This window comes from Ictalurus punctatus, chromosome 20 (assembly GCF_001660625.3).
Source record: "Ictalurus punctatus breed USDA103 chromosome 20, Coco_2.0, whole genome shotgun sequence".
Taxonomy (NCBI): domain Eukaryota; kingdom Metazoa; phylum Chordata; class Actinopteri; order Siluriformes; family Ictaluridae; genus Ictalurus; species Ictalurus punctatus.
The window spans coordinates 6,365,306-6,391,302 of record NC_030435.2 but is presented as its reverse complement, the minus strand read 5'-3'; the positions used below and the strand labels follow the sequence as shown (position 1 = coordinate 6,391,302).

The 25,997-nt window shown below is 39.4% G+C and overlaps 1 protein-coding gene across 1 annotated transcript; it reads left to right on the top strand.

The window, feature by feature from the left end:
* Positions 1-529: 529 nt before the first annotated feature.
* Positions 530-24,537, top strand: bace1 (beta-secretase 1). The gene is made up of 9 exons (XM_017495760.3): positions 530-1,327; positions 6,365-6,453; positions 8,442-8,658; positions 12,964-13,101; positions 13,213-13,347; positions 13,530-13,631; positions 20,592-20,741; positions 21,033-21,204; positions 21,923-24,537. The coding sequence occupies exons 1-9, from the start codon at positions 1,055-1,057 to the stop codon at positions 22,165-22,167; spliced, it is 1,521 nt and encodes a 506-aa protein (XP_017351249.1). The 5' UTR covers positions 530-1,054; the 3' UTR covers positions 22,168-24,537.
* Positions 24,538-25,997: the final 1,460 nt, after the last annotated feature.

Here is a 25,997-nt window from a genome sequence, read left to right as displayed (position 1 = left end):
ATGTTTTATAGACAGATGAATTAAATTAAACATACAATAAAACAGAGTTTACATGAAGAAGAAATAAACATCCAGTGAGTTGCAGTTCTGTTGGTGATGAGAGAGAGGTCACAGCAGAATGGTCAGACTGGTGCAAGCTGACAGGAAGGCTATGGTGATTCTTAACAGCTCTGCTCAACCACGATGAGCAGAAAGGCATCTCATAACACACAATTTATGGTAAACCACATTACTCCTGTCTGCCAAGAACCGAAATCTGGACAGTTGAAGACTGTAAAAAACATCACCTGGTCTTTTTCCCCCCACAATCTTCAACTGTCCAGTACCAGTCAGCTCATGTTTTTATGAGAATTCTTGCCATTATTGATGATGATATTCTGGTTAGATTTAAATTTGTGTCAGCTCAAATTTACCTAGAGCTAGCTAATCCGTTGGGTATGTTTAATACACGCTAAAACACCCCCAAAGAAGCCCCCCCCCCCCCAAATGGGGGGAAACTACATACCCCATAATGCTCCTCGCGCATCACATCATTTCGCCTCGAGACGCGTCTCGTGCATCCGGATGCGGGCAAAGATGGAGGAGGCGGAGGTGTTTAACGGACGGAGAGATGCGGATTATGATGGTTAGGCATTGAATCAGAAGACCAAGGGCAAAAGGGGCGTCTTTTCAGGTGTTTAAAATGCGTTTTAGCAAAACGTGGACTGAATTCTTTTGGGAAATTCGTCTGCAAGAAGACGAAGCCAGGTTTGACAACGGAGCATCGGATACTGTAACCTGTTATAGGAAATATTATAAATCAGAAGGGAAAGAGAGACGGAGAGAGCGCGAAAAACCCAATAACAGCGATATGGACAAATCTCATGGACTGATTTTTACATATTAATCTACTCATATTGAAAAGTCGTGTCATTTTTTTTTTTAAAAATCTTTTTTTCTCTCAGATAATAACTCAAACCAGAGGTCGCCCTTTAAATCTGCATATGAACACGCTACAGTTGGACCCGTATAATTAAAGACAATACAATTAAATAATAAAATAATAATAATAAAAATGAAAACGTCCTGGCACATTTGTCTCTTCTTGTGCTGGAGCATTTCCGCCGTGTTTGGAGCTGCAGACCCTGGAGCACCGCGCGCGAGCTCTGTCCTGCTGCGCGTGCCCGTGCGCAAAGGCCCCGCGCGCGGTCCCGCGGCACACGGTCCGCACGTTCGGAAACCGAGAGCCACCGACGGAGTTAATTTTGTTGACATGGTGGATAACCTCCGCGGAAAGTCAGGACAGGGCTACTACGTGGAAATGGCGGTAGGAACGCCGCCTCAGAAGGTGAGCACTGAGCAGGCCGCCCTCTGGTTACGCCCAAAATATCCCATAATAATCTATTATATAGTAAAGTATACACAGTAGCCTGTTTATCACTGATATGTATCCCATAATAATCTATTATGTAGTTGTTTACCACTGAAACATAGTATGTGAGACTCACCCAAATTTTATACTATACTAAAGTTAAACAATATACTTGACTATATATATATATATATATATATATATATATATATATATATATATATATATATATACATATACTCAGCAAAAAAAAGTAATGTCCTCTCACATTCAACTGCTTTTTTTTCCAAGCAATTTTCTTAATATGTATAAATATTTGTATTAACATAAAAAGATTCAACAACAGAGACATAACCTGAACAAGTTTCACAGATATTTTTGTCGAATATAAATGGAATAATGAGTCCCTGAACAAAGGGTGGTCAATATTAAAAGGGACAGTCAGTATCTGGTGGGACATGTCTGGGGGGGACACATGGTTACATGTAATTGGCCACTGCAAGGACGATCAGCTGTCCTTCCTGTCTCCCTGTAGAACTGTCTTAGGCATCTTACAATTCAGACATTGCAGTTTATTGCTTTGGCCACATCTGCAGTCCTCATGCCTCCCTGCAGCAGGTCTACAGCATGTTCACACAGGTGAGCAGGAACCCTAGGCATGTTTCTTCTGGTGTTTTTCAGACTCAGTAGAAAGGTCTCTTTAGTGTCCTAAGTTATTGTAGCTGTTACCTTAATTACCTACCACCTGTAAACTGTTCATGTCTTAAGGACTGTTCCACAGGTGCGTGTGCAATAATTGTTTATGGTTCATTGAACAAGCATGAAAAACATTGTTTAAACCCTTTCCACTAAAGGCATGTAAAACGTATTTGGGTTTTACAAAATTATATTTAAAATAAAGTCTCCTGACAAAGAAATATGAATTTTTTTGCTGAGTATATACAGAGTTGCGATAGATCCGGAGTCTATCCCAGGAATGCTGTGTGTGAGGCAGGAATATACATTGAAAGGGTGTCGCTGGACACCATGCACAAACATAGCCAGTGCATGTATTTGGGAGGTTGGAGGAAATTGGAAAATCAGTAAGAAACCCACGTAAACATGAGGAGAACATGTACATAAACACCACACAGACATTAACCCAAGCTCATGACTGAAGCTCATGAGGTGGCAATGTTCTAAAATCTAAATTTTTGCACTACAAACTATTTTAGTTCATCCTATTAGAAAAAAGATACAGACTATATTCAAAGTGATGCTATTACCTTAGAATACTAATATAATACAAAATATTATAGATACTAGTCATTTGCTAGATTCAACTGTATACTACTGTTGTATACTATACAATATAGATAATTATACAGGTTATGTCAGTAACCTCATCCTGTCACATATATAAAGAGATTTTACATGCAATCTATCATACTGCAAACTACTGTATTATACTACACAGGCATGTGCCAAAGCGCATACTATTATAGTAAACTGTAAAACTAAAATTTGATTGAGAAAGTGTATGTGATGAGAAAGCAGTGGAATGAATATGTATCAGGTGGATTATTTACTCCATCATCCTTTTTTCCCCCAAAAGGAGAAACTAAACGTAGATAGACTAAGCACACATTGTCCGGTCGAAGTAGAAATTGCACTCAAGGACAGACCACAGTGGGGTTTTTTTGTTTGTTTGTTTGATTGAAAAGGTTATTACAGCTTTACCAGGTTTGGTATTCAGAATAAAGACTGCATGAACCCAGTAGAGCATTACCGACGTGAAACCACAAAATTATGAATTCAGATCTTCCTTTAAGTGAGTGCTTGTGTAATAGTTTGCCCTATCATCATTATTACACCACTGATTATATGACAACTGTCAAGCTGTTGATAGATATTAGGAAATCACAACCAGTTGTCATTGATGAGTCCTAATCATAAAAAATTAAACATAAAAATGGCCTGGATTATGCACACCAGCATTTCAGACCGAGCATTTCAGAAAGAACCAGCATAATTGGCCTTTTCTGCTGCTGCAGCTGTGGTATCGGGCACAGCTTGCCACCAAAGATGACTAACAAGCCATTAGTTGAAGACCACACCAGCACTGGCATAGTCTGAACTCTTGATTCTGTACCAAGCACATTTAAATAAACCTCCTCAAGCTGAAACTGGCACAGTGTTCTAATGCAGTCCTCTATGGTGTTATTTAAAAACTGCTAAGGTACACGCTGAAAACCAGTGAAAATAAACAGGAAGGACTTTTGAGGCTGTAGGGGTCGACTTCCATGAGCAGTGTGTGTGTGTGTGTGTTTGTGTCTGTTGTTGGGGTGTCATGATGGCAGGATGCAGACTGCTGACATGGATTTAGTTGGCAAAAAGGGCAGGAAGCCTGTGCACAGGACATATGACCGGAGAAGCCACAGATAAAGAGTCAGAAATAGGGATGAGCAGTCAACAGACATTCATGAATGATGATAGTCACTAATGGTATATACATTCGTCATGAAACAAGTAAGTACACCCCATGGAAATTGTTGGCTTTTTTGACATATTTGGACAAGCAAACATTTGATCCTCTTTGAAACAGTACCTATTAATAAAGGTGATACACTCTATAAAATGACACATAAAAATGACATTTTGTAGTAATTTTCACAATTTAAATGAGCAAAAAACAGATCAGTCACATGGAAAATAAGTACACCCCTACATTTATCACACCTTCAAATCCATAAAATTAGAATCAGGTGTTCAAGATTGGGTGCCAGCGATTAGAACCTGCTTAGGGAGTTATTTATTCCCCTCCCATATCTAGTGTCTGGTGTTCCCTTTGTTATTGAGGTGTGTGGTGTCATCATGCCAAGATCTAAAGAGTTCTTTAAGGCCTTCAGAAAAAAAGGTTGTGGGTGCCTATGAGTCTGGCAAGGAATTTAAAAAGATCTCCAAATTATTTCAAATACATCATTCCACTGTAAGGAAAATAATCTTCAAATGGCACAGATTTCAAATGACTACCAATCTGTCCAGTACTGGCCGTCCCAGAAAATTCAGCCCAAAGTCAGACCGTCTGATACAAAAAGAAGTCTCCATGAACCCCAAAATTTCATCACTGCTAGTAAGTCTTGCAACTGGTGGTGTCAAAGTGCATGCTTCTTCAATCAGAAAGATATTGCACAAATTTGACCTTTATGGGAGGCCTGCCAAGAAAAAGCCTTTGCAAGACTACAGTTTGCCAGTGAGCATATAGGCAAAAACAAGGCCTTTTGGAATAATGTGCTCTGGACAGACGAATCAAAGATAGAGTTGTTTGGCCACAGTAACAACAGACATGTTTAGCGCAGACCAAAGCCAGCTTTTCAGGAGAAGCACCTCATCAAGCACAGTGGTGGAAATGTTACGGTTTGGGGTTGCTTCGCTGCCTCAAGGACTGGACAGCTTGCATTCATTGATTCAGCTATGAAATCTGCATCATACTAAAGAGTGCTTGAAGATAATATGAGGCCACTGTCCAAAAGTTGACGTTGAACTGAAAGTCGACCTTTCAACTGGATAATGTTCCTAAGCACTCCAGCAAATCCATCCAGGAATGGCTCAAAAAGAAGAAATGGAGGGTTATGGAATGGCCTAGTCAAAGCCTGGATTTGAATCCCATTGAAATCTTGTGGGGGGATTTAAAAACTCAAAATGCCTAAAGAAGTTATTTCTGCTAAAGGGGGAAATACTGGTTTCTGAGAACAAGGGTGCACTTACTTTTTTCCACAGAAGAATATCACATGTATTGATATTTATGTTGAATAAATGATAAATGGTTTTGTTCAAGTGTATCCTTGTGGTTTTGTTCAAGTATATCAACTTTATTAATAAGCCCTGTTTTAAAGAGGATCAAATGTTTGCTTGTCCAATTATGTCAAAAAAAGCCAATAATTTCCATGGGGTGTACTTATTTTTTCACATGACTGTGGTAGTAATAAAATAGGGCAACTTGCTAGCATATTAGCATTTTATTATATATGGAGTATACCACAGCACTGTTGAGTTTCTTGATTTTGATTGCAGGTCATTTTCTATAAAAGCCTGGCTTTTATCAGGACAATATTAATGCACCCATTCTAATACATTCTTTCTATTGTAACAATTTACACATGCACTTGTATGGCGGCTGCTCCACATAAAACATGTACTTATGGATATGCTGACGTTTTCTTTGAGGAGACCTTTATTTAACATTTTTCCACCATGGGAAAGTCTTCAGTTCAGATAAGATTATCTTTATCCCATTTCTCAATAATATGATAAGATGCATGTTTTTTTGTCTTAACTACAAGATTAAGAAAACAGAGCAATTGGTGTGGGAATGAAATGACTGTTTAAAGCTGTTATAATGTAAGTAGTCACAGGTAGTAACTTGTTTTGCAGATGTCCCATAACTATAAATGGATAAAAAGTGTCATTCGTCAATAATTTGTATCAGGCCACATCACAGAACCCCGTCATTAGGCTTGCTGCGATAGTCTGTGTTACCGGTGTTACACGGTGTTCGGCCACACACTGATTACATCACTCGCTCACCATGGCACCACCCACACTGTCGTTTTGCTTTTTTATTGTAATAAAAATCATTTAGTTCAGTTAGAGAACGGACTCTACAATTAAAAAACGAACGCGTCTGCTCAATTCAGCATGAGCTAAATGAATGCGTCAACAGTACACTGACGTGAAACACTTCTCCACTCTGATTCAGAAATGTTGTTCTACTGCTGGGACTGGGAGTGTGAGCACTGATTCCTGGCATCTCTCTCTCTCTCTCTCTCTCTCTCTCTCTCTCTCATTCTGCATCACATTTTGCACAGTCAGTGAGTCTAGCAGTCAGGCAGCCGGTCTCTGGTGGTATGCAGGAAGATGATCAATAATGCATCTTTGCTAAAGGAGCCTGGGTTTCCAAGGACACTCACTATACCATCTGGAAGTCACCCAAGTACTGAATTCATTTTATGTGTTCATATGTCTGTGTTGCAGTTGAACATCCTGGTTGATACGGGAAGCAGTAATTTTGCAGTTGGAGCTGCAGCTCACCCGTTCCTGCGTCGATACTACCATCGCTCTCTGTAAGTATTTCCTGACAGGGCTGAAGCAAGGATCAGTATAGCACAACTGACTGCCTTTCAATACCTCGCTGACTTCCCTTTAAAATTGTGTCACCATCTTAAGGTCAACTTAAGAACCCCTGGAGGCATACAGGATTGAGTTAACTGCGGACTTCAGAAGTAGAATTTTCCCAGAAAGTAGTGTGGTCTGTCACCATTTCCCTTTCAAAACAGCGAATTAATATCAGATAAAGTGTAAACAATACCAATGAAATACTTCCCGCATTTCTACAAGAACATTAGTACAATTCCTTGCATAAGTATTAGTCCCCCTTGACTACTGAACCCCTCTGAAACTGACTTCACTGGGATTTTAACCATTTGAGCCACATATACATTACAATGCAGTGAATTCTTTCACTGCGTATCCTATCTTGATAGGAAGTTGGGGTCAGAGCACAGGGTCAGCCATGATACAGCACACCTGGAGCAGGTAAAATTAAAGCTCAAGGGCCCAACAGTACCACCTTGGTGGTGCTGGGGCTTTAACCTCTGACTTTTGATCAGTAACCCAGTCTTTAACCACTGAGCCATGACAACATATATTTATTATGACATAAAGCTTAATGAAACAAAAAAGCAGGTATTTGTTGGTAGCATATGCATTCAACCCACTGATTAGTGATTGCTGTACATTGGTCGGTACTTGGACCAGCTTTGGCTGTAATTACAGCTGCAAGTCTTCTGAGATATGCTGCTGTCAGATTTACACATAAGAATCTTTATATTGCTGCCCATTCTTCTTGGTAAATTGCTCAGTCTCTGTCATATTTAATGGGCACTGTTGGTGACCAGCAATTTCCGAGTCATGCCACAGATTCTAAATCAGATTGAGGTCTGAGCTTTGACTGTTTTTATTAACACTTTCAGGTTTTTGGTTTAGAACCACGCCAATGTAACTTTGGCAGTATGCTTAGTGTTGTAGTCCTGTTGGGTGGAAGGTGAACCACAAGTCCAATCTCAGGACACCATGACCAGTTTCTCAGTCCCTGCTGATATAAAGCATCATCACAACATGATGCTAACTTCACCGTGCTTCACTGCAGGAACAGTGTTCTGAGGGTGATGAGCAGTGCTGCTGCCAAAGATAGTGCATTGTGACAAGGTCGAAAAGTTCAATTTTGCCCTCATCAAACTAGACAACCCTTTTCCCTACATGTTACTGAGTTTCCAACATGCCTTTTAGGCACACGGGGATTTCATGTGGCTTTTTAATCAATAATGGCTTTCTTCTCGCCACTCTTTCATAAAGCCAGGCTTTGTGGAATGTCTATGTTTATCTTTTGAACAGCTTCTCTCTTTTGTGGTATGGATCTCTACTGCTCCTTCAAACTTACCCAAACTTAGGCTTTTGGTTGCTCCTGTAACTTCTTTGTCACTGACCTTTGGTGGATGCCTCTTCTAGACAGAGTCGTGCCATATTCTTTCCAGTTTTAATAATGGATTTTTGGGTGCTCTGTGGGATGTTCAAAGGTTGGAATATTGATTGATTGATACTTTTCCTGAACTTTGTCCTGGACTTGTTTTGATAGCACCATGGTCTTCCTGATGCTGTTTGTTTAACTCTGGGGCCTTCCAAGAACAAGTATATTTATATTGAAGGCATGTGGTATTTTATTTTTACACATGTACTCCAGTCAACTTATTATGTTCATTCTGATGGCAACTAGTGCCAAGAAAACTAATTCAGGGATTTCACAGCAATGAGGGTGAATACTTATACAATTACAACTTGTACGATTTGTGTTTGTAAATAATCTTGCAAACTATATTGATGTTCCCCAAGTTTAAAGTTATGAGCTGTTTTGTGTAGATTCATGACCTATAATGCCAATTAAGTCTCTTTGAGTTCCAGGTTGTAGCACTAAAAGTTTGTTCCTTGGATACCAGTGAATTTTTCTAATTCAACCTTGTTTTTTTGTTTGTTTGTATTGTTGTTGTTTTTTTAGATCTGTGTCATATAAGGACCTGGGTCAAGGTGTGTATGTGCCGTACACACAAGGGCGCTGGGAAGGTGAGCTGGGCACAGATGTGGTATCGGTCCCCCACGGTCCCAATGTCACACTGAGGGCCAACATCGCCGCCATCACCCAATCAGATCGCTTCTTTATCAACGGCTCTAACTGGGAGGGTATCCTGGGTCTGGCCTATGCTGAGATCGCCAGGGTCAGTTCTGGGTGCAAGTGTGTGTGCGTGTGTGTGCAATAATTAACTGCATAGTTCATGAATGGCTTTTTATGCACTTTTAAATTCAGGACTATGGTGCAACACAGAACAATATGCAAGACTACATAAAGTGCAAATACACAACAGTGTGAGATGAGTGCAAGAAAATAAATACACAAGACAATAAATACACAGCGCACGGGCTGTAAACACTAAACTATTGTATAATGTAGCAGCACAAGTATAGGAGCAATATTGGCAGCAAAAACAAGTTCCATAATATAAAAGTGACTGATGCAGTTTTGTAAGGGCGGTGTGCAGTGGGTGAGGTGTATGACTAGCTCAGGTGAGCATCGGGAGGCAGCAGGGTGTTGAGTAATCTGACTGCCTCAAGGAAGAACCTGTTGCAGAGTCTGATGGTGGTGGCACGGACACTCCTGTACCTTCTGCCAGATGGCCATGGCAGGGGTGACAGGGGTCGTCTGCAATACTTGTGCTTTGCAGATGCAGCGGTTGTTGAATGATGTGTCAATGGTGTGTAGACAGACTCCGATGATCTTTCAGCTGTTCTCACAATTCGCTGTAGGGTCTTGTGGTCAGAGGCTGTGCAGTTCCTGTACCACACGGTGAGACAGCTGGTCAGGACACTCTCTAATGTCCTTCTGTAGAAGGAGATGAGATGGGAGTTTGGCTTTCTTCAGCCTCAGCAGGAAGTGTAGGCACTGTTGAGCCTTCTTGACTAGCAGGTGGTGTTGAGAGTCCAGGAGAGGTCCTCTGTCATGTGCACGCCAAGAAACTTGGAGCATTTGACTCTCTGCACAGTTTTCCATTGATGTACAGTGGTGAGTGGTCCACTTGGGTTCTCCTGAAGTCGATAATCATCTCTTTAGTCTCATCAACATTCAGAGATAGATTGTTGTCTCTACAACATTCTGCAAGCTGGTTCCTCTCTGTACGCTCTCGTCATTGTTGCTGATGTGGCCCACAAGTATAGTGTCATCAGCAATTTGATGATGTGATTAGAACTGAACTTTGCAGCACAGTCATGAGTCAGCAGGGTAAACAACAGTGGACTGAGCACACAGCCCTGGGGGGTACTGGTGTTAGGTGTGGTGGGGCTGGAGCTGGAGTTGCCGATCCTGATGGACTGGGGTCTCCTAGTTAGATCCAGGATCCAGTTGCAGAGGGAGGTGGTCAGACCCAGCAGGCGCTGCTTTGTTATCAGTTGTCATGGGATAATTTTGTTGAAGGCTAAACTGAAGTCTATGAACAGCATCCTTACATAGTTGTCCTTTTTGTCCAGATGGGTCAGAGAAAGGTGATGGTAGCAGATATGGTATCCTCAATTGAGCAGTTGGAGTGGTAGGCATACTGAAATGGGTCCAGTGTGGTGGGAAGACTGCTCTTTATATGTGTCATGACTAGCCACTTGAAGCACTTCATGATAATAGGTGTGAATGCTACAAGACAGAAATCATTCATGCAAGACTTTTTCAGCACAGGGATGATGGTGGTCATCTTGAAGCACACAAGGACGACTGCTTGGCTCTAGGAAAGGTTGAAGATGTCTATGAGGACATCTGCAAGCTGATCAGCACATTCCCTGAGCACCTGGCCAGGTATGTTGTCAGGACCTGCAGCTTTCCATGGGCTAACTCTGGACAGAGTCTTCCTGACATCTACTGCAGACAGACATAGTACTTGGTCGGCGGGAGTTGGGGTGGTCTTCCATGCTGGCATGTTATCATGTTATTCTGTGCTTCGAACTATGCATAAAAATCATTCAGCACATCTGGGAGCGAGGCACCACCATCAAAGACAAGTGCTGTAGCTTTGCAGTCTGTCATGGCTTGAATGCTTTGCAACATGCGCCTTGTCTCCTTGGTCCTTAAGAAGTGACTGGGGATTCTTTCTGCTTCGCCGCACTGATAACCCCGGACAGATTGGCCCTTGCTGTGCGGAGGACTGCCTTGTCGTCAGACCTGAAGGTAGTGTCTCAGGTTTTCAGCAACGAGCACACTTCTGCAGTCATCCATGGTTTGTAGTTGTGGTGATGGTCTTGAAGGAAGTCACTTCATCTGTGCATTTTCTGATTTAGCCAGTCACTGATGTGGTGTATTCCTTCAAGTCTGTCGTGTTGTGGTATGTAGCAGCCTCTCTGAACATATTCCAGTCTGTGAGATGGCTCCCTCAGACCAGGTTCTCACCTGTCACATTTCAAAAGTGGTCTGTATGCTAGGCTTAGCATAACAGAGATGTGGTCCGAGCAGCCGAGGTGGAGGCGGGGTGCAGCCTTGTAAGCACCGTGAATGTTGATGTAAACAAGGTCTTAAGTGTTTGTACCACGGGTTACAAAATCAACATACTGGTGGAATTTTGGCAGCACTGATTTCAGATTTGCGTGGTTAAAGTCTCCATTGGGGTGCGCTGTCTGTGGGTTACTGATAGCCGCATAGAGTTCATTTAGCAAATCCTCTGCGTTAGCACCGGGTAGAATGTACACCGCAACAATGAGCACAGTGGTAAACCCTCTGCGTAGGTAGTATAGCCGGCATTTCACAGTCATAAACTTCACCAGCGACGAACAGTAGCTTGAAACCACAACGGCTTCCTGCACTATTCACTGTTTATGTAAACACACCACAGACCACCGCCGCGAGTCTTACCAGTCTTACCAGACAGTGCTGCTATCCTGCTATCCTGTCGGCGCGATGCGCAGTTAGCCCGACTAGCTGTCATTGAGCCATATTTCCATAAAAAACTAAAACACAGCAGTCCCTGATTTCATGCTGTGTAGTTAGCTGAAGCCTGAGTAAATCCAGTTTATTGTCGAGAGAACGAACATTGGAGAGGAGAATGGATGGTAGAGCCAGAGGGCTAGGATTAGCCTTTAGCCTACAAGGATGCCGGTTGCTTTCCATGCTTCTGTTGCCTTGCGCAGCATTTCCGGTGCCCTCTCTCCCGGCCAGTGGCATAAGGCAATACCGCAGTCCCAGAGCCTGGTTCGCATAGCAGCCCAAGGTTGTGTAGCTCTTCACACAGTCGATCGTTTATTCCTCCTGAGCATTGTTCTCCAATGTTCAGCAAAATTTGGCTGAAAAAAATAGACATGTTCACCAGTGCTTCCAATGTACATCTGTTTAAAAAGTTTCCCAATGGGTGTAGGATACACATAACATGCACCATATTAGTAGAACCAAAGTGGCCACTGTGTGCTACCGCGCGGCCATCTTGGAGGAGGAGAGAACAAGAGCATTCCGTCACATCATCCACCCCAGTGTTAGTATATGTTGAGTTTTTAATCTACACCAATGCTTAAATGAATAAGTTAATAAATAATAAATTCTTTTATCTTATACTCTTATTCATGTCTGTCATCCTTTCCTTTCTTCTTTGCTCCTCTCCTCTTCCATTTCATTTCTTTTATCCTTCTCTCTTTTTTCCCCTTCTCCTTGTACAATCCCTTTCCTTTCCTTTTTGGTACACTTCTCTTCCATTTAAGTTCCTTTATCTTTCTCTCCTTTTCTCTTCTCCTTTTACATTTCCTTTTCTCTCCACTTCTGTTTTTTTCTCTTCTCTTTCTACATTTCCTTTCCTTTCTGGTCCTTTCCTTTCAAATGATCTCCTCTTCAATTTCATTTCTTTTGTCCTTCTTTCCTTTTCTTTTCTCTTTTTACATTCCACTTCCTTTCCTTTTCTTTGCTTTCCAATTTTCTCCTCTTCAATTTCATTTCCTTTGTCCTTCTTTCCATTTCTGTTCTCTCTCTACATATCCTTTCCTTTCCTTTCATCACAAATGGTGAATAGAGATGCATGTAATTGCAGTTCAACACTTTAATGAGGGCAAAGTAGAATAATCCAAAACATCAGGCAAAAACAAGGTCAAAACATGGGTGTGGATGAGGCGATGTGCAAACTGAGTATACTAGGCAAAATCCAACTCGTGAATCAAAGACAGGCTATAATCCAAAAAAACAGAACAACAATCACAGGCAAGTAAGGCTTGGTAAAGTCAGATGTAGGCTACAAACTGAGTGTTTACTTTGCAGAGAACATGAGTGAGAGTCTTATATATATTATGCTTGAGTGTGTGTGTGTGATTAGAAGTCCAGTGATTTTGAGCGGGTTAACTGTCATGGTTTCTGTGGAGTGTAGTTCAGAGCGGCCATCTTTGAAGGCCGTGGTGTATTCTGGGAAGTGGAGTTTGTGGCCTGCATGGACCTGACATCTCCAAATCTCTCCTCTTCTATTTCATTTCCCTTATACTTCTTTCCTTTTCTTTCCTTTCCATTCCCTTTCATTCAGCCTGATGAGAATCTTGAGCCCTTCTTTGACTCTCTGGTGAGGCAGACGAGTGTTCCCAACCTGTTCTCCCTCCAGCTCTGTGGAGCGGGTTTTACTCAGAACTACAGCCTGGGCAGTGCCACAGTGGGAGGCAGTATGGTATGAGAGCAATCTTACTCATGCCTAAGCTTGAAAGAAATACACTTTGCTGAATTTGTCCGTATATTAGTTGTATATAGTAGAGGGATGTGGTAACATGTTTTCATGCAGATCATTGGAGGAATTGACTCTTCGCTTTACGTTGGAGAGTTGTGGTACACTCCGATTCGCCGTGAATGGTATTATGAGGTCATCATTGTTCGCATCGAAGTCAACGGACAAGATCTCAACATGGACTGCAAAGAGGTATGAATGTGGGGAAGCTTTTTATGCAAGTCAATATCAACTATTCTTTTAAGGACTTGTCAGTTACTGACACTATTACTACTTACATACGTAACATTTCCTCAAACAAGCAGTGAAAGGCGGTAGACAATTGAAGTTCAGATTAAAATGTCACTTTCTGTGTGTCTCTCTGTGTCTGACAGTATAATTATGATAAGAGCATCGTCGACAGCGGCACCACAAACCTGCGCCTGCCTCGCAAAGTGTTCCAGGCGGCAGTGAAGGCCATCGAAGCAGCTTCTTCAGTCAGTATCTGTTTTCTCTCCTTTTGCTCTTGGGCTTTGCCTGCTCTCCTTTTCCCCCTACTCTCCGTGACAGAGAAAAATGAGACGTTCAGTCATTTCCTGCAAGCTTAGCACTTTCAACGCTTCTTCTCAGTCCCCAGGTAGAACTGTGTCGCTCTTTAATTCTTTGTGTTTCTTTTCTAGGTGTTTATGTTCTGCACACTGACGTTTTAAAGTAGATCAGTGCTGCTTTTTTAAGCATTAAGTTGTGCTTTGATATAAAGCACAACTTTTGTTTTGTTGATTCTGAAACTGAGAGTGCACAGCATGGCACGAATGTCTACAGCAATGTCTGGAAGTTTTTTCCTCCATGTTCTGGAGTCTGACTCCAGTCTGAGTAGAATCCAAAAATCAGACTCTCTGAGCTGCCATGGATAGTGATGTGCAAGCTGCGGCTCTGAAAGCTTTCACACAGCTCTGGTAACAGTGGAATTCCCTCTGCCACAGTGCAAGGGTTTTATTGAAATTTTACCTACTTTTAAAGGATACAAAACAATGCAGGATGAATTCCTTCGGGTGCGGATGGGAACGGGATAAACAAACGTCTCTCATTCGTTGAAAAATGATATGAAAGTGCTAACGGTCCAGTTAGCAAGAAAATAAAACAAGTAGAAATCAACAGGGATGGTGCCAGGGAAACAAGTCTGGTCCTTCTTGATACTATACTATACCTTGTATGTCTGAAATAGCTTTAATAATATTTTTCACACAGGAAGGAAGCAAATGAAAAAAGACATTTATTCTTGCTGTGACCTTGACCCTGTTTAGATCCGTTCCAAAATCTAATCAGTTTTTTCTGCTGGTTACATTGATCATTTCCTATAAATCCTACCAACTCTTCCTGAGATATCGCACTAATGAGAATGCCGGTCAGGTGCACAGACAGACGGACAAGAATCAGATTCATCTACTCTGAAATATTTTCAGACTAGCAGATTTCTTGACCATCTGTCTACAATAACTAGTTGAAATCCTTACAGTGGCAACTAGTTAATGTATTAGTCGACTAGTCTCTATCAGAAACTCCTTCTAATTATTGGACTATTGTATTTAATGCTTTGTTATTTTGGTCTAATTGAAATGTATGCAACTAGGCTCTGCTGTAATGTGTCCTAGTGTGTATGCTTTATCAGGTTTACCCCTCTTCTGAATATCAGGAATGGAATTTCATAGCAGGTCAGAATTAACAATCGCTGAGCAACGAGAAAAAGAAAAAAAGCGGTAGCACATTACAATAACAGTAAATGAATAATCATGCACTAATACCTGAATTGATATTTATTTAAATACAAACTAACGAAGCGCTACCATTAACTCCGACGTGAGTCTTATGAATTCATGCGTGATTAATGACTAGATGTTAGTATGTTTGTTAGTTAATGTATTTATTAAGATGTAGGGGTAAACTAAATCAAACATGCTCTATAAGAAAGAATGTGAATTAAACATGCATCATTTCAAATCGTTTATATTGCCATATGAAGCTGTGTACACAGACATCATTGGACAGCACTGGATTACTTTCACAATTTACAATTGTGACCAAAAGTTTGCATACCCCTTGCAGAATCTGTTAACTCTTAATACTGTTAACAAAATAAAAGGGATCATAAAAAATCCCATGTTGTTTTTTATTTAGTTCTGTCCTGAATAAGCTATTTCATGTAACAGATGTTCACATATGGTCCACAAGACAAGATAATCACTGAATTTATAAAAATAACCCCGTTCAAAAGTTTACATACGTGTACATTCTTAATACTGTGTGTTGTTACCTGGATGATCAAAGACTGTGTTTATGTTTTGTGATAGTTGTTCATGAGTCACTTGTTTGTCCTGAGCAGTTAAACTGCCCACTGTTCTTCAGAAAAATCCTCCAGGTCCTGCACATTCCTTGCTTTTCCAGCATGTTCTGCATATTTGACCCCTTTCCAACAGCGGCTATATGATTTGTGATCATATCACAACACGATACATTAGGAGCTAGGGGGATGTAAACTCTTCAACAGGGTGATCAGTGTAAATTGTTATTATTTTGTTTAAAGATCTTTTTATTTTCATTTAGTACTGCCCTTCAGACGCTAAATAAGATAGTTACATGTCTCCCAGAAGACAAAATACTAACAAATATGCAGCTTAACATATATTATATTCCATGTCTGAGCACTCCTGTCATGTCTAAGCTAAGCGAGCATGTACAGTACTGTGCAAAAGTCTTAGGCACCCTATTTTTTTAGTACAAACTTTGTTATAGGTTTTTATTTTAAGACTTGTATATTATCGAGTCAGTACAAAAATTTTTTTCGATTTCCAAACATTAGTTTTCAAAATTAAACATTACAGAGAAATGTTTGTATGTCAGTAAAGAAACCAGAATATTGAGTGGTAAGAGACACTTTTTAGACAAATAACATAATGATGGCTGCTGGATTTTGCTGCAAAAATATGAAGCAAGTGCGATAGTCAAAGTCTCCAGAAAAACAGAGGCTGGTTCTGCAAGATGCTCAGTAACACTTACAGCTTATTTCCTTATAAAACTGCACTAATTCTACCTGAGACTACTTTTTAAAGGGTTGTCACACCAAATATTGCCTTTGATTAATTTGTTAGTGTTTACTACTCTTTATATTATTTTTTTAAATGGAGAAACATTTAATTTCATTATTTTTGAAGGCATCTTTGTTCTACAGTGTTTATTTGCATGTGCCTAAGACTTGCACAGTACTGTATGTTACAAGTAAAATCCGTCTGTATCTTTCATTGGGGTTGTTTGTTTAATTATGATGTAGGGTTTAACCCTACATCTAGCCCATTTAACCACACATATTTTAGAATATTAAAAAAAAAATCAAGTAGACATTGTGATCTCTGAATTTGTATACATGATTTATTGATTGCATGTAAAAAAAAAAAAAATAATAATGCAGTTTTTAATTTTATCAGCAGAATAATTCTGTTCTAAAAAGAAACTGCTAGAACACTGCATCACAAAAAAAAAAAAACAACCAGACATTTCACCAACCAATAGCGAAGAACTGTGATTTATGTGTCCCTTTTGGAGTTATGGTCCACCCATTTGGAGGTGTTCCAGCATGCAGTAGTAACTATTTTAAGCACGTACAAATTACAAGAACAGCCATGTAATCTCAATAGAAACTCACTGACAGTATTGGACGTGTTAGAAAGCTCAGTGACTTTCAGTGAGGCACCATCACAGGTCACCAACTTTCTAAAAACTGAGTTGTTTTTTTGTGGTACTACATTTGTTGGTCTAGGATAAGGATTTTCCAGAGGGCCACATAAATTGATGAGACAGTAGGCCGGCCATTTCACATAATTTTTAGAGATAAGTTTAAATCCCAACATTCATTATGTTGGGATTTAATTGGATTTAATTGGATCATTATTTGTTTTTAACCTCTGATCTCTTTGAAAAGGACAAGACTTTGTTGTTTGTGAATAGAAGAAGCCTTTATTTTGTTACATATACATTACAGCACCATGAAATTCTATTTTTCACACATCCCAGCTTGTTAGGAAGCACAGAGTTAGACATGATACAGCACCGCTTAAGCAGAGAGGGTTAAGGGTCTTGCTCAAGGGCCCACCACCTGCAACTTGGCCATGCTGGGGCTTGAATACCAACCTTCTGATCAGTAACCCACCAGAGCCAGAAGGAAAGAAACGAAAGAATAAAACAAATAAAAATCAAATAGTTTAGTATTGACAATAGAGTGAGAGAAATACACTGACCCAAAAGGCTTCTGTTTGTGAGAGTATATAAATACTTTCATCTACAGTGGATATAAAGTCTACACATCCCTGTTAAAATGTCAAGTTTTTGTGATGGAAACAAAATTAAACCAAGATAAATCATGTCAAAACTTTTTCCACCTTCAATGTGGAATTACAACGTATAAAAATTATGTGAAAATCGGTAAGAAACATTTTTGTATGGAAAAATAGGAGGAAAAAAAAACTTGCAATAACCAGGCTGCATAAGTGTGCACACCATTTTATATTTGGGGATGTGACTGTGTTCAGAATGAACCAATCTCATGTTCAAAAGTATTTATCATCCAGCTGTTATCAAAGAAATTATATTCAGATTAACCCCAAATAAAGACCAGCTGTTTCTGTAGGATTTTCTTGACATCTCCTTGGTTTCATCTGACTGCTGAAGCCATGGTCCGCAAAGAGTTTACAAAGCCTGTACAGGGTCTCACTGTCAAAAAGAATCGATCGGGAAAGGGGTTTAAAGAATTTCCAAAACATTAGATGTTCGTGGAACACAATGAAGGCCATCATCAACAAGTGGAGAAAATGGAGAACCATAGCGACATCACCAAGAACAGGACGTCCCTTCAAAATGTACCAAAAGGACAAGACCTACAATTACCATGGAGGCTGCCAAGCGACCAACAGCAACATTAAAGCAGCTGTAGGAATATCTGACAAGTACTGATTACTCTCTGCATGTGACAACAATCTCTCATATTCTTCATATGTCTTGAATGTGGGGTAGAGTGGCTAGACGAATGCCCTTTCTCACCCCAAACCATGTGGCAAAATTAGCTATGGTTTGATGAGACCAAAAAAAAAAAGGCACATCACGAAAAGAACGCCATACCCACAGTGAAGCATGGTCGTGGAAGCAACACGCATTAGGGTTGCCTTACTTCAGCTAGAACTGGGGCTTCTATCAAGGCGAGGGAAAACAGTCAATTTTAGTGCAAAACCTTCAGGTGTCTGCTAGTAAGCTGAAGATGAAAAGGAATTTGATCTTTCAGCATGACAGCGACCCAACGCATACATCCAAATCAACAAAGGAATTGCTTAACCAAAAGAAGATCAATGCTTTGGAATGGCCTAGCGAAAGCCCAGACCTGAAGTCGGCTGTGCACAGCCCTTACAGTTTGATGAACCTAGAATGTTTAGAAAATATTGCCAAGTCAAGCTGTGTCATGCTGATAGACTGAGTGATGTAATAAAATAAATAGCTGCTTCAAGAAAGTATTAGTTTAAGGGTGTGCACACTTATACAACTAGGTTATTTGATTTTTTTCCCTATAAAGTTTCTGATTGTTTTTTATTTTATTTGTATACTTTGTGGTTGCACATTAAATGTGAGAAACTGAATCTGACATGATTTATCTATCTAGTGTCATTCTTTAATTTCACAAAAACCTACAATTTTAACCTTTTTTTCTCATTTCTTTTGCTCTTTTATTAGGAAAATGTATGGGTTTTTATTATTATGATTTATACAGGCAGCTTGTATGATGAGTTTCATTGCCTCTAGGATGTTATAAGAAAAATTAAATTTCATCGAGTCTGGAAATTAGTGGCTAGTTTGGAAGCTTAGCCACACTGAGGCTGTGCTCTTTGTCATTGTTTCATGCTTTCTTTCAAATAGTATTTGGCAATTCACTACTTTAATCTGCTTATTTTGTTGCAGGTTCAGACATTTTTCTCCAACACAGTAATTAATTTTAAGCATATGTGTACGCCATCTAGTGGCACAAGTATGAAATATCCGGAATAATTTTTCAACCTCAGGGTCCAGATAAAACAGTTTTTGCAGCTCATGGCAGAAATGTCACCCATAGGTCATATTTGGCTCCATATTGGTTAGAAGATTTATTGTGGTGTATGGAATAGCAGATTGCTGAAGCATGTAGTGTGAAAGAAAATACTCCAGCATTAGGTCATGATCAAGTTAATTAACTGCCTCTACACACTATTTGAGCACTAGACTAAAGTTGAAAATTTTGGCGTGGGTGTATGTGTGTGTGTGTGTGTGTTAGAAAAGATGCAGTTATGCATTTTGGATCATCAGAATTGGGTCATGATTCAGTTTAATTTTATTTGTGTGGTTCTTTTAACAATAGTCCAGGCATGTTAAATCCAGTTCAGGTAGCAGTCTACTTTACATTTAGTCCAATGTCAGGTGGGACAGACCAAAAAAGGTACACTTATCAGAAAATCTTATGTATCTGAAAGGTACACTGATTGCATAAACCGATTGATAATATATGGAATATGTGTACTAACTGGAACTTATACAACAGTTAGTTCCAGTACACTAATCTGAATGGTAGAGTGGCGTTCTAAGAGTGCTTGTATTTAGTATAACTGCACTGGGACGTTTCATGGTTTGTATCACTCCACTCATCTGTGACCTCCACATAAAGTTCCAATTTTAACGACAATTTGTTGCACTGAAACCTTTACTGCAGTAGAGGTAGTGACATCATCAGCAGACTTAGCAAACTATACATTTTCCAAGAATATAATATTTGACTTAAACTATAGAATCTCATCAGATGAAGGTGAAAAGGATGAATTGAAGCCTTTAACGGAAATATCCAAATCAGTATGCGCCCAACGAGCAGCAAGCTAATGTGCTGTCAGTGTGTCTCTGCACTCAACACTCTATCCATCTGTTGCTTCTTTGGGATCTATTTCCACTAGCAGAGCAAAAATAAACAAAATATTTGCTCATGTTGTGTCCGAAAAAGCAACGTCACATTCGATTATTGGGTCATATAAATCTATACAAAATAGCCCATCATATTGAAGTCTTGCAGTCTTCATGATTACGGTAGCAGCTCTTAGGTATAAATGTACAGCACCCAGATGAGATGATCCACTGAAGTAAGGGTATGGGCATAATATTATTGGGAATGGCAAATCTTTCTGGCACCCATGCAAAACCAAAACTTTACTCACTCAGTATGCCTGTGTATTGGTAGCCATTCTGTTCTTATATCTGATAACAGTAGAGAATATTCTGTACATGTTTGTAGTCTTAAATTGCGTAGTAATACAGAATACCCATAATGTACTGTACTGATTGAAGACATATGACATGTTCTTTATCTGTCTTGCCCTAATTCGCTTCCTCTCTCTGATACGCAGACGGAGCAGTTTCCTTCAGGCTTCTGGCTGGGTGAGCAGTTAGTCTGTTGGCAGGCTGGCACCACACCCTGGCACATCTTCCCCGTCATTTCCCTGTACTTGATGAGCGAAAACCGGAACCAGTCCTTTCGCATCTCCATTCTGCCCCAGGTATGTAGGTTTTTTGTATGTTATTGCAGTATTTGATTATGTTTACATGCACATCTGACTGTGTAAAAGAAGAAAGAGGCTTTGTATAGAGTGAGGCTGGAAGATGTGGTGCGTTTATCTGTGTGTGTGTGTGTGTGTGTGTGTGTGTGTGTGTGTGTTTTACATATAATCATAGCATGAATTAGTAGGATAGTAAGACAAACGTGCATGTGTGTGTATGTGTGTATATATGTGTGCGTGTGTGCGTGTTTTGAGTTCACACCTGTTCTCCGGCCTACTCTGCTCTTGTAGCAGTATCTCAGGCCTGTAGAGGACGTGGCCTCAGCGCAGGAGGACTGCTACAAGTTTGCTGTGTCTCAGTCGAGCACAGGGACTGTCATGGGTGCTGTCATCATGGAGGGATTCTACGTCGTATTTGACCGCGAACGTAAACGTATCGGCTTTGCCGTGAGCACCTGTCACGGTAAAACACGAGAGGAAGCTGTTTGTATGTTTTAGGTGTCTGTCGATCTACACTTTTCAGATTAACCCACGACCCTCAGCCTCAGCATTTTTGGTTTGGCTGTACATTAAATAACTTCTGGTTTGAGGGGTTTAATTGTTCATTTCAAGTGGCTTATCACCTACAACCTGTATTGTAGCCATAGGATAGTTACCAAACATAAAGACATAAACTGCCAAATCCAGAAAATTTAAAGATGCCATGATTAGGGCTGGGCAGTATATCAATATAATATCGATTTCATGATAAATGATTACATGATACACTTTTCTGAGATATCATTGATATGGTGATGTATTTTATATGTTTTTAGCAATTTCATATTAAATGGTACTGAATCGATGCTGTTGATTTGACACAATTTTTAAGTATCATCAAACTCAGTTCAACATTGTTGTGTTTTTTTTTTTGGTTTATTTTACTACTGTTTTGCAGACAGTTTGTTAGCTAAATTATATAATGTTTTACGTATCATGGATCACAGAAATGTCCTTAACTATCGTGATATGATATTTTTATCATATCACCCAGCCCTAGTCATAAAATTAAAATAGACAATCTTACTGTTCTTATGCTTGCTTAATCACCCTCCTGTAAATTGAGCTTATTGAATAAATAAATGAATTGATTGATTGCATTGATGATCAGCTTTAAAAAAATTGTATCCGACTGTCCTCAGTTCATGATGAGTTCCGCACAGCGTCGGTGGAGGGGCCTTTCCATGGAGTAGAGCTGGAGGACTGCGGCTACAACGTGCCCCAGACAGACGAGTCCACCCTTATGACCATCGCCTATGTCATGGCGGGAATCTGCGCCCTCTTCATGCTGCCCCTCTGCCTCATGGTGTGCCAGTGGCGCTTTGCCCGCTGCCTGCACCCGCCTGGCTCCGGCGACTTCGCAGATGACTTAAATCTCCTGAAATGAGCCATACTTTTACCATCTTGAGTCACAACCAGGTCACTGCTAGGACCAAGAGTTTGATAAGAAAGGGGGGTCAGAAATAATGTGATGGTGTACTGTATATAGACAAATGCATCTATATGGCATGTGATTAGACTGTTGTGATATGGGGAGTTGAAAACCTCCTGTTGGATGGTCCCATCTTATTTAATCTTTCAAATGTGGACAGCCATGTTGAGGCTTCCTAAGTGTATAATCTCTATGACAAGTGTGTATGTGTGTGTGTGTATGTGTGTATGTGTGACTAAGAGCCCTTATGATGTCATAACCTTTACTAAAACCTGAGATAATTATGTGCAATTTTTGATTATTTGTAATTTATAATGCCAGCCTTTGAAAAGGAACTCACACATTTACTAACTACACAGAGTACCTGCTATTATGAACATATTATAAAAAGCTTACGAAGATGAACATTTATTTTAAAGGTCTGTTGATGGAAATAGCTCATCTATGTAAGAAAAAGCTGCTTGTATTTGCTATTATTTCATTGATTGTGAAGCTGAATAGTAGTTTTGTGCTGGCTTAATGTGTGACATATGGGAATATATATACGTGCGCACACACACTAATCTGATAATATTAATGTATTTTTCCACATTCTCACCCATACAGAAGCACAGACTGGCACATATCTAGCGTTCAAAAAGCCCTTAATCCCTATAAGAAGGCATATGAGATACATGCAAAGTTTGGAATTGCCTATGCAGTAAAATAGTATGTTATGTATGTCAAGGTAGCTGCACTCCAGTCAGTGCAAATCAGGAACATGTTTCTTTTTGTTTTGTTTTGTTTTGTTTTTTATGAATTATATTGGACTATGCTGAAATACTACAGTAGGATTAAATTTTTTTTGGATTTTGCGTTTTCATACAAAGCACTATTCAACATGTACTAAATACAAAGTCAAATCTGACTCTTCTGTACTTCCTGTTCTGAAATCTCTAATATCAACAGGGCAGATGGTGAAAACTTTAAAGTAATTCTTTCTCGCTAGTTTAAATTAGTTCCTATCTTGTACAACATGTTAATCCACAGTCTCCTTGCCTAAAGCTGGAAACTGTAATATCTAATGAAAAGCTAAAATTTACATCTTTACTCTAACCAATATGGCTGCCCATATTCTTAATGCAGTACTGTGCAAAAGGTTTAGGCACTCTATTTTTTTAATACAAACTTTGTTATAGATTTTAATTTTATGACTTCTACATTATCAAGTCTGTACAAAAATATATTAGATTTCCAAACATTAGTTTTCCACACAAAATTAAATATTACAGAAAAATGTGTGTATGTCAGTAAAGAAAGCAGCATATTACATAAGAGACGCTTTTCAAACAAAAAACAATGAAGGCTGCTGGGATTTGCTGCAAAACTAAGAAGCAAGTGCGACAGTCAAAGTCTCCAGAAGAACCGTCAGGTTCTGCAAGATGCTCAATAAAACTTACAGCTCATTTCCTTATAAAACCGCATAAATTGTACCTGATTTCTGTATCTTCACAGAAATATTCTCTTCGTTTCATTTATTACTGTTTACAGATTTTTATAGTATTTTTTTTTAAATATAGAAACATTTAATTTCATTTTTTTAAGGTATCTTTGCTCTACAGCATTTCTTTGCATGTGCCTTAGACTTTTGCACAGTACTGTAGGTCACTATATTCACAGTGAAAATAGGAAGAAGAACACAATCTAGTGATGAAGCACAAGTGCAACTTATTCCATTAAATTATTCACTGGAAAATCTGGCAAGCCAAAGAAAAGCTGATATATTCTGTGTTTAATAAGCCACTTTCTAATCAAATACTTCAAATTCACTTCAATTTTATTTGTATAGTACATTAGTAACAATAGACAATGTCACAAAACTGCTTTACAGAAATCCTTATTGAGCAAGCTGGTGAGGTTACAGTGATAGAAGCGAGGTGATAGTAGCAAGGAAAACATCCTGAAACAACAGGAAGAAACCTTATGTGAAACCAGACTCCAAAGGGAACCTGGATATGGTGATTATAATTCATTAATCTTCTACAACTGCATACTATAAAGACCAAGAGTGTGTTTAAAGGATGTTCAGTATGAGCATATTGTGATTAAGAGTCCTAGGATGAGCACAGGACAGTCTTTAGGATTACACCAGCAATTATGGGTACAAACATACAGTATTCAGGTGAGATTATCCATTGAAACAAGCGTGAAACTTGAGCATAAACTATTTATACCACTCAGTTCTGTGAACCATGTCTATGTTATGTGGTCTCATGCAGCAGTAGTGTTATGTCTCATGTATAATTGATTCTATACATTTTTCAGTAATAAAGCAAATACACTGCATTATGTCCTCAGGAAATTCTTCTGGAAGACTATAGAAAATATTTCCCTTTTTTTAATTTATTATATATATATATATATATATATATATATATATATATATATATATATATATATATATATATATATATATATATATATATATATATTTATTTATTTACATCTTACATTTATCAATATAGGCTATTTCTAACTGTGCTCCCGATACAATCCACCTTTATACAGTTGCTTGCATAATTATTTACCCCCTTGAACGTTTCCACATTTTGTAATGCTACAATATAGCACTAAAATGGATTTAATAAGGATTATATATCATGCATCTACACAAAATAGCCTATAATATTGAAGTAGGTGAATCAATATAGTTTGCAAAATCATTTAACAAAATACAAATTATTAACAAGTTGTGATTGCGTAAGTATTCACCCCCATCGCTGGGAAACCCCTAAATTAGTTCTCGTTCAAACAGGTGTCATCAGAAGTCACATAATTTGTTGAATGGAGTCTAGCTGTGGGCAAGTAAAGTGTCACAAGAGCTCAGTATAAATAAACCCCAGAGGTTGTTAGCGAGCATACCTAAACAAACAGTAGCATGAAGGCCAAGGAGCTGTTCAAACAAATCACAAAGTTTTGGAATAATATGAATCAGGGTTTGGATGTAAAAAATATCTCCAAGTTTGAACATTCTACAGAGCACATATCTGTGACAGAAGATGCTGGATAGTGATGACAGTCATTGCTGATTTTGATCTGCGCTCCTTTGGGTATGGTCACATGAGTGATGTGCTCACACCGGACTTTAGTTTGTCGCAGAAGAATGCTTCCACATGTGGGGAACATTTTCTGTAATATGTCCACATGAAACCACCTCTGCAGCTCATTTTCATCTGAAATTAAAAAACAAACCATATAAACCATGGCCCTGGTTTTATACAAACCATTATTCACTTCCAGTGAATCCAGTTATGTAGTCAATTCTGAAGTACAGTTCAGTGATGTAGTCCAGTCTGCTGTAGGCCCCAGTGGTGTAGTCAATTCTGAAGTAGAGTTAGTTCAGTGGTGTAATCCAGTCTGAAATAGAGTCCAGTGGTGTAATCCAGTCTGAAGTAGAATTCAGTGGTGTAGTCCAGTTGAAGTAGAGTCCAGTGGTGTAGTCCAGTCTGAAGTAGATTTCAGTGGTGTAGTCCAGTTGAAGTAGAGTCCAGTGGTGTAGTCCAGTTGAAGTAGAGTCCAGTGGTATAGTCCAGTCTGATGTAGAGTCCAGTGGTGCAGTCCAGTCTGAAGTAGAGTCCAGTGGTGCAGTCCAGTCTGAAGTAGAGTCCAGTGGTGTAGTCCAGTCTGAAGTAGAGTCCAGTGGTGCAGTCCAGTCTGAAATAGAGTCCAGTGGTGTAGTCCAGTCTGAAGTAAAGACAAATGTTACAGTCCAGTCTGAAGTAATGGGTTTAGTGGCATAGTCCAGC

Coding starts and splice junctions, on each gene's coding strand:
- bace1 (XM_017495760.3), top strand. CDS start 1,055: ATGAAAACGTCCTGGCACATTTGTCTCTTCTTGTGCTGGAGCATTTCC. Junction 1,328..6,364: donor TAGGAACGCCGCCTCAGAAG/GTGAGCACTGAG, acceptor TCTGTGTTGCAG/TTGAACATCCTGGTTGATAC. Junction 13,102..13,212: donor CCACAGTGGGAGGCAGTATG/GTATGAGAGCAA, acceptor GTTTTCATGCAG/ATCATTGGAGGAATTGACTC.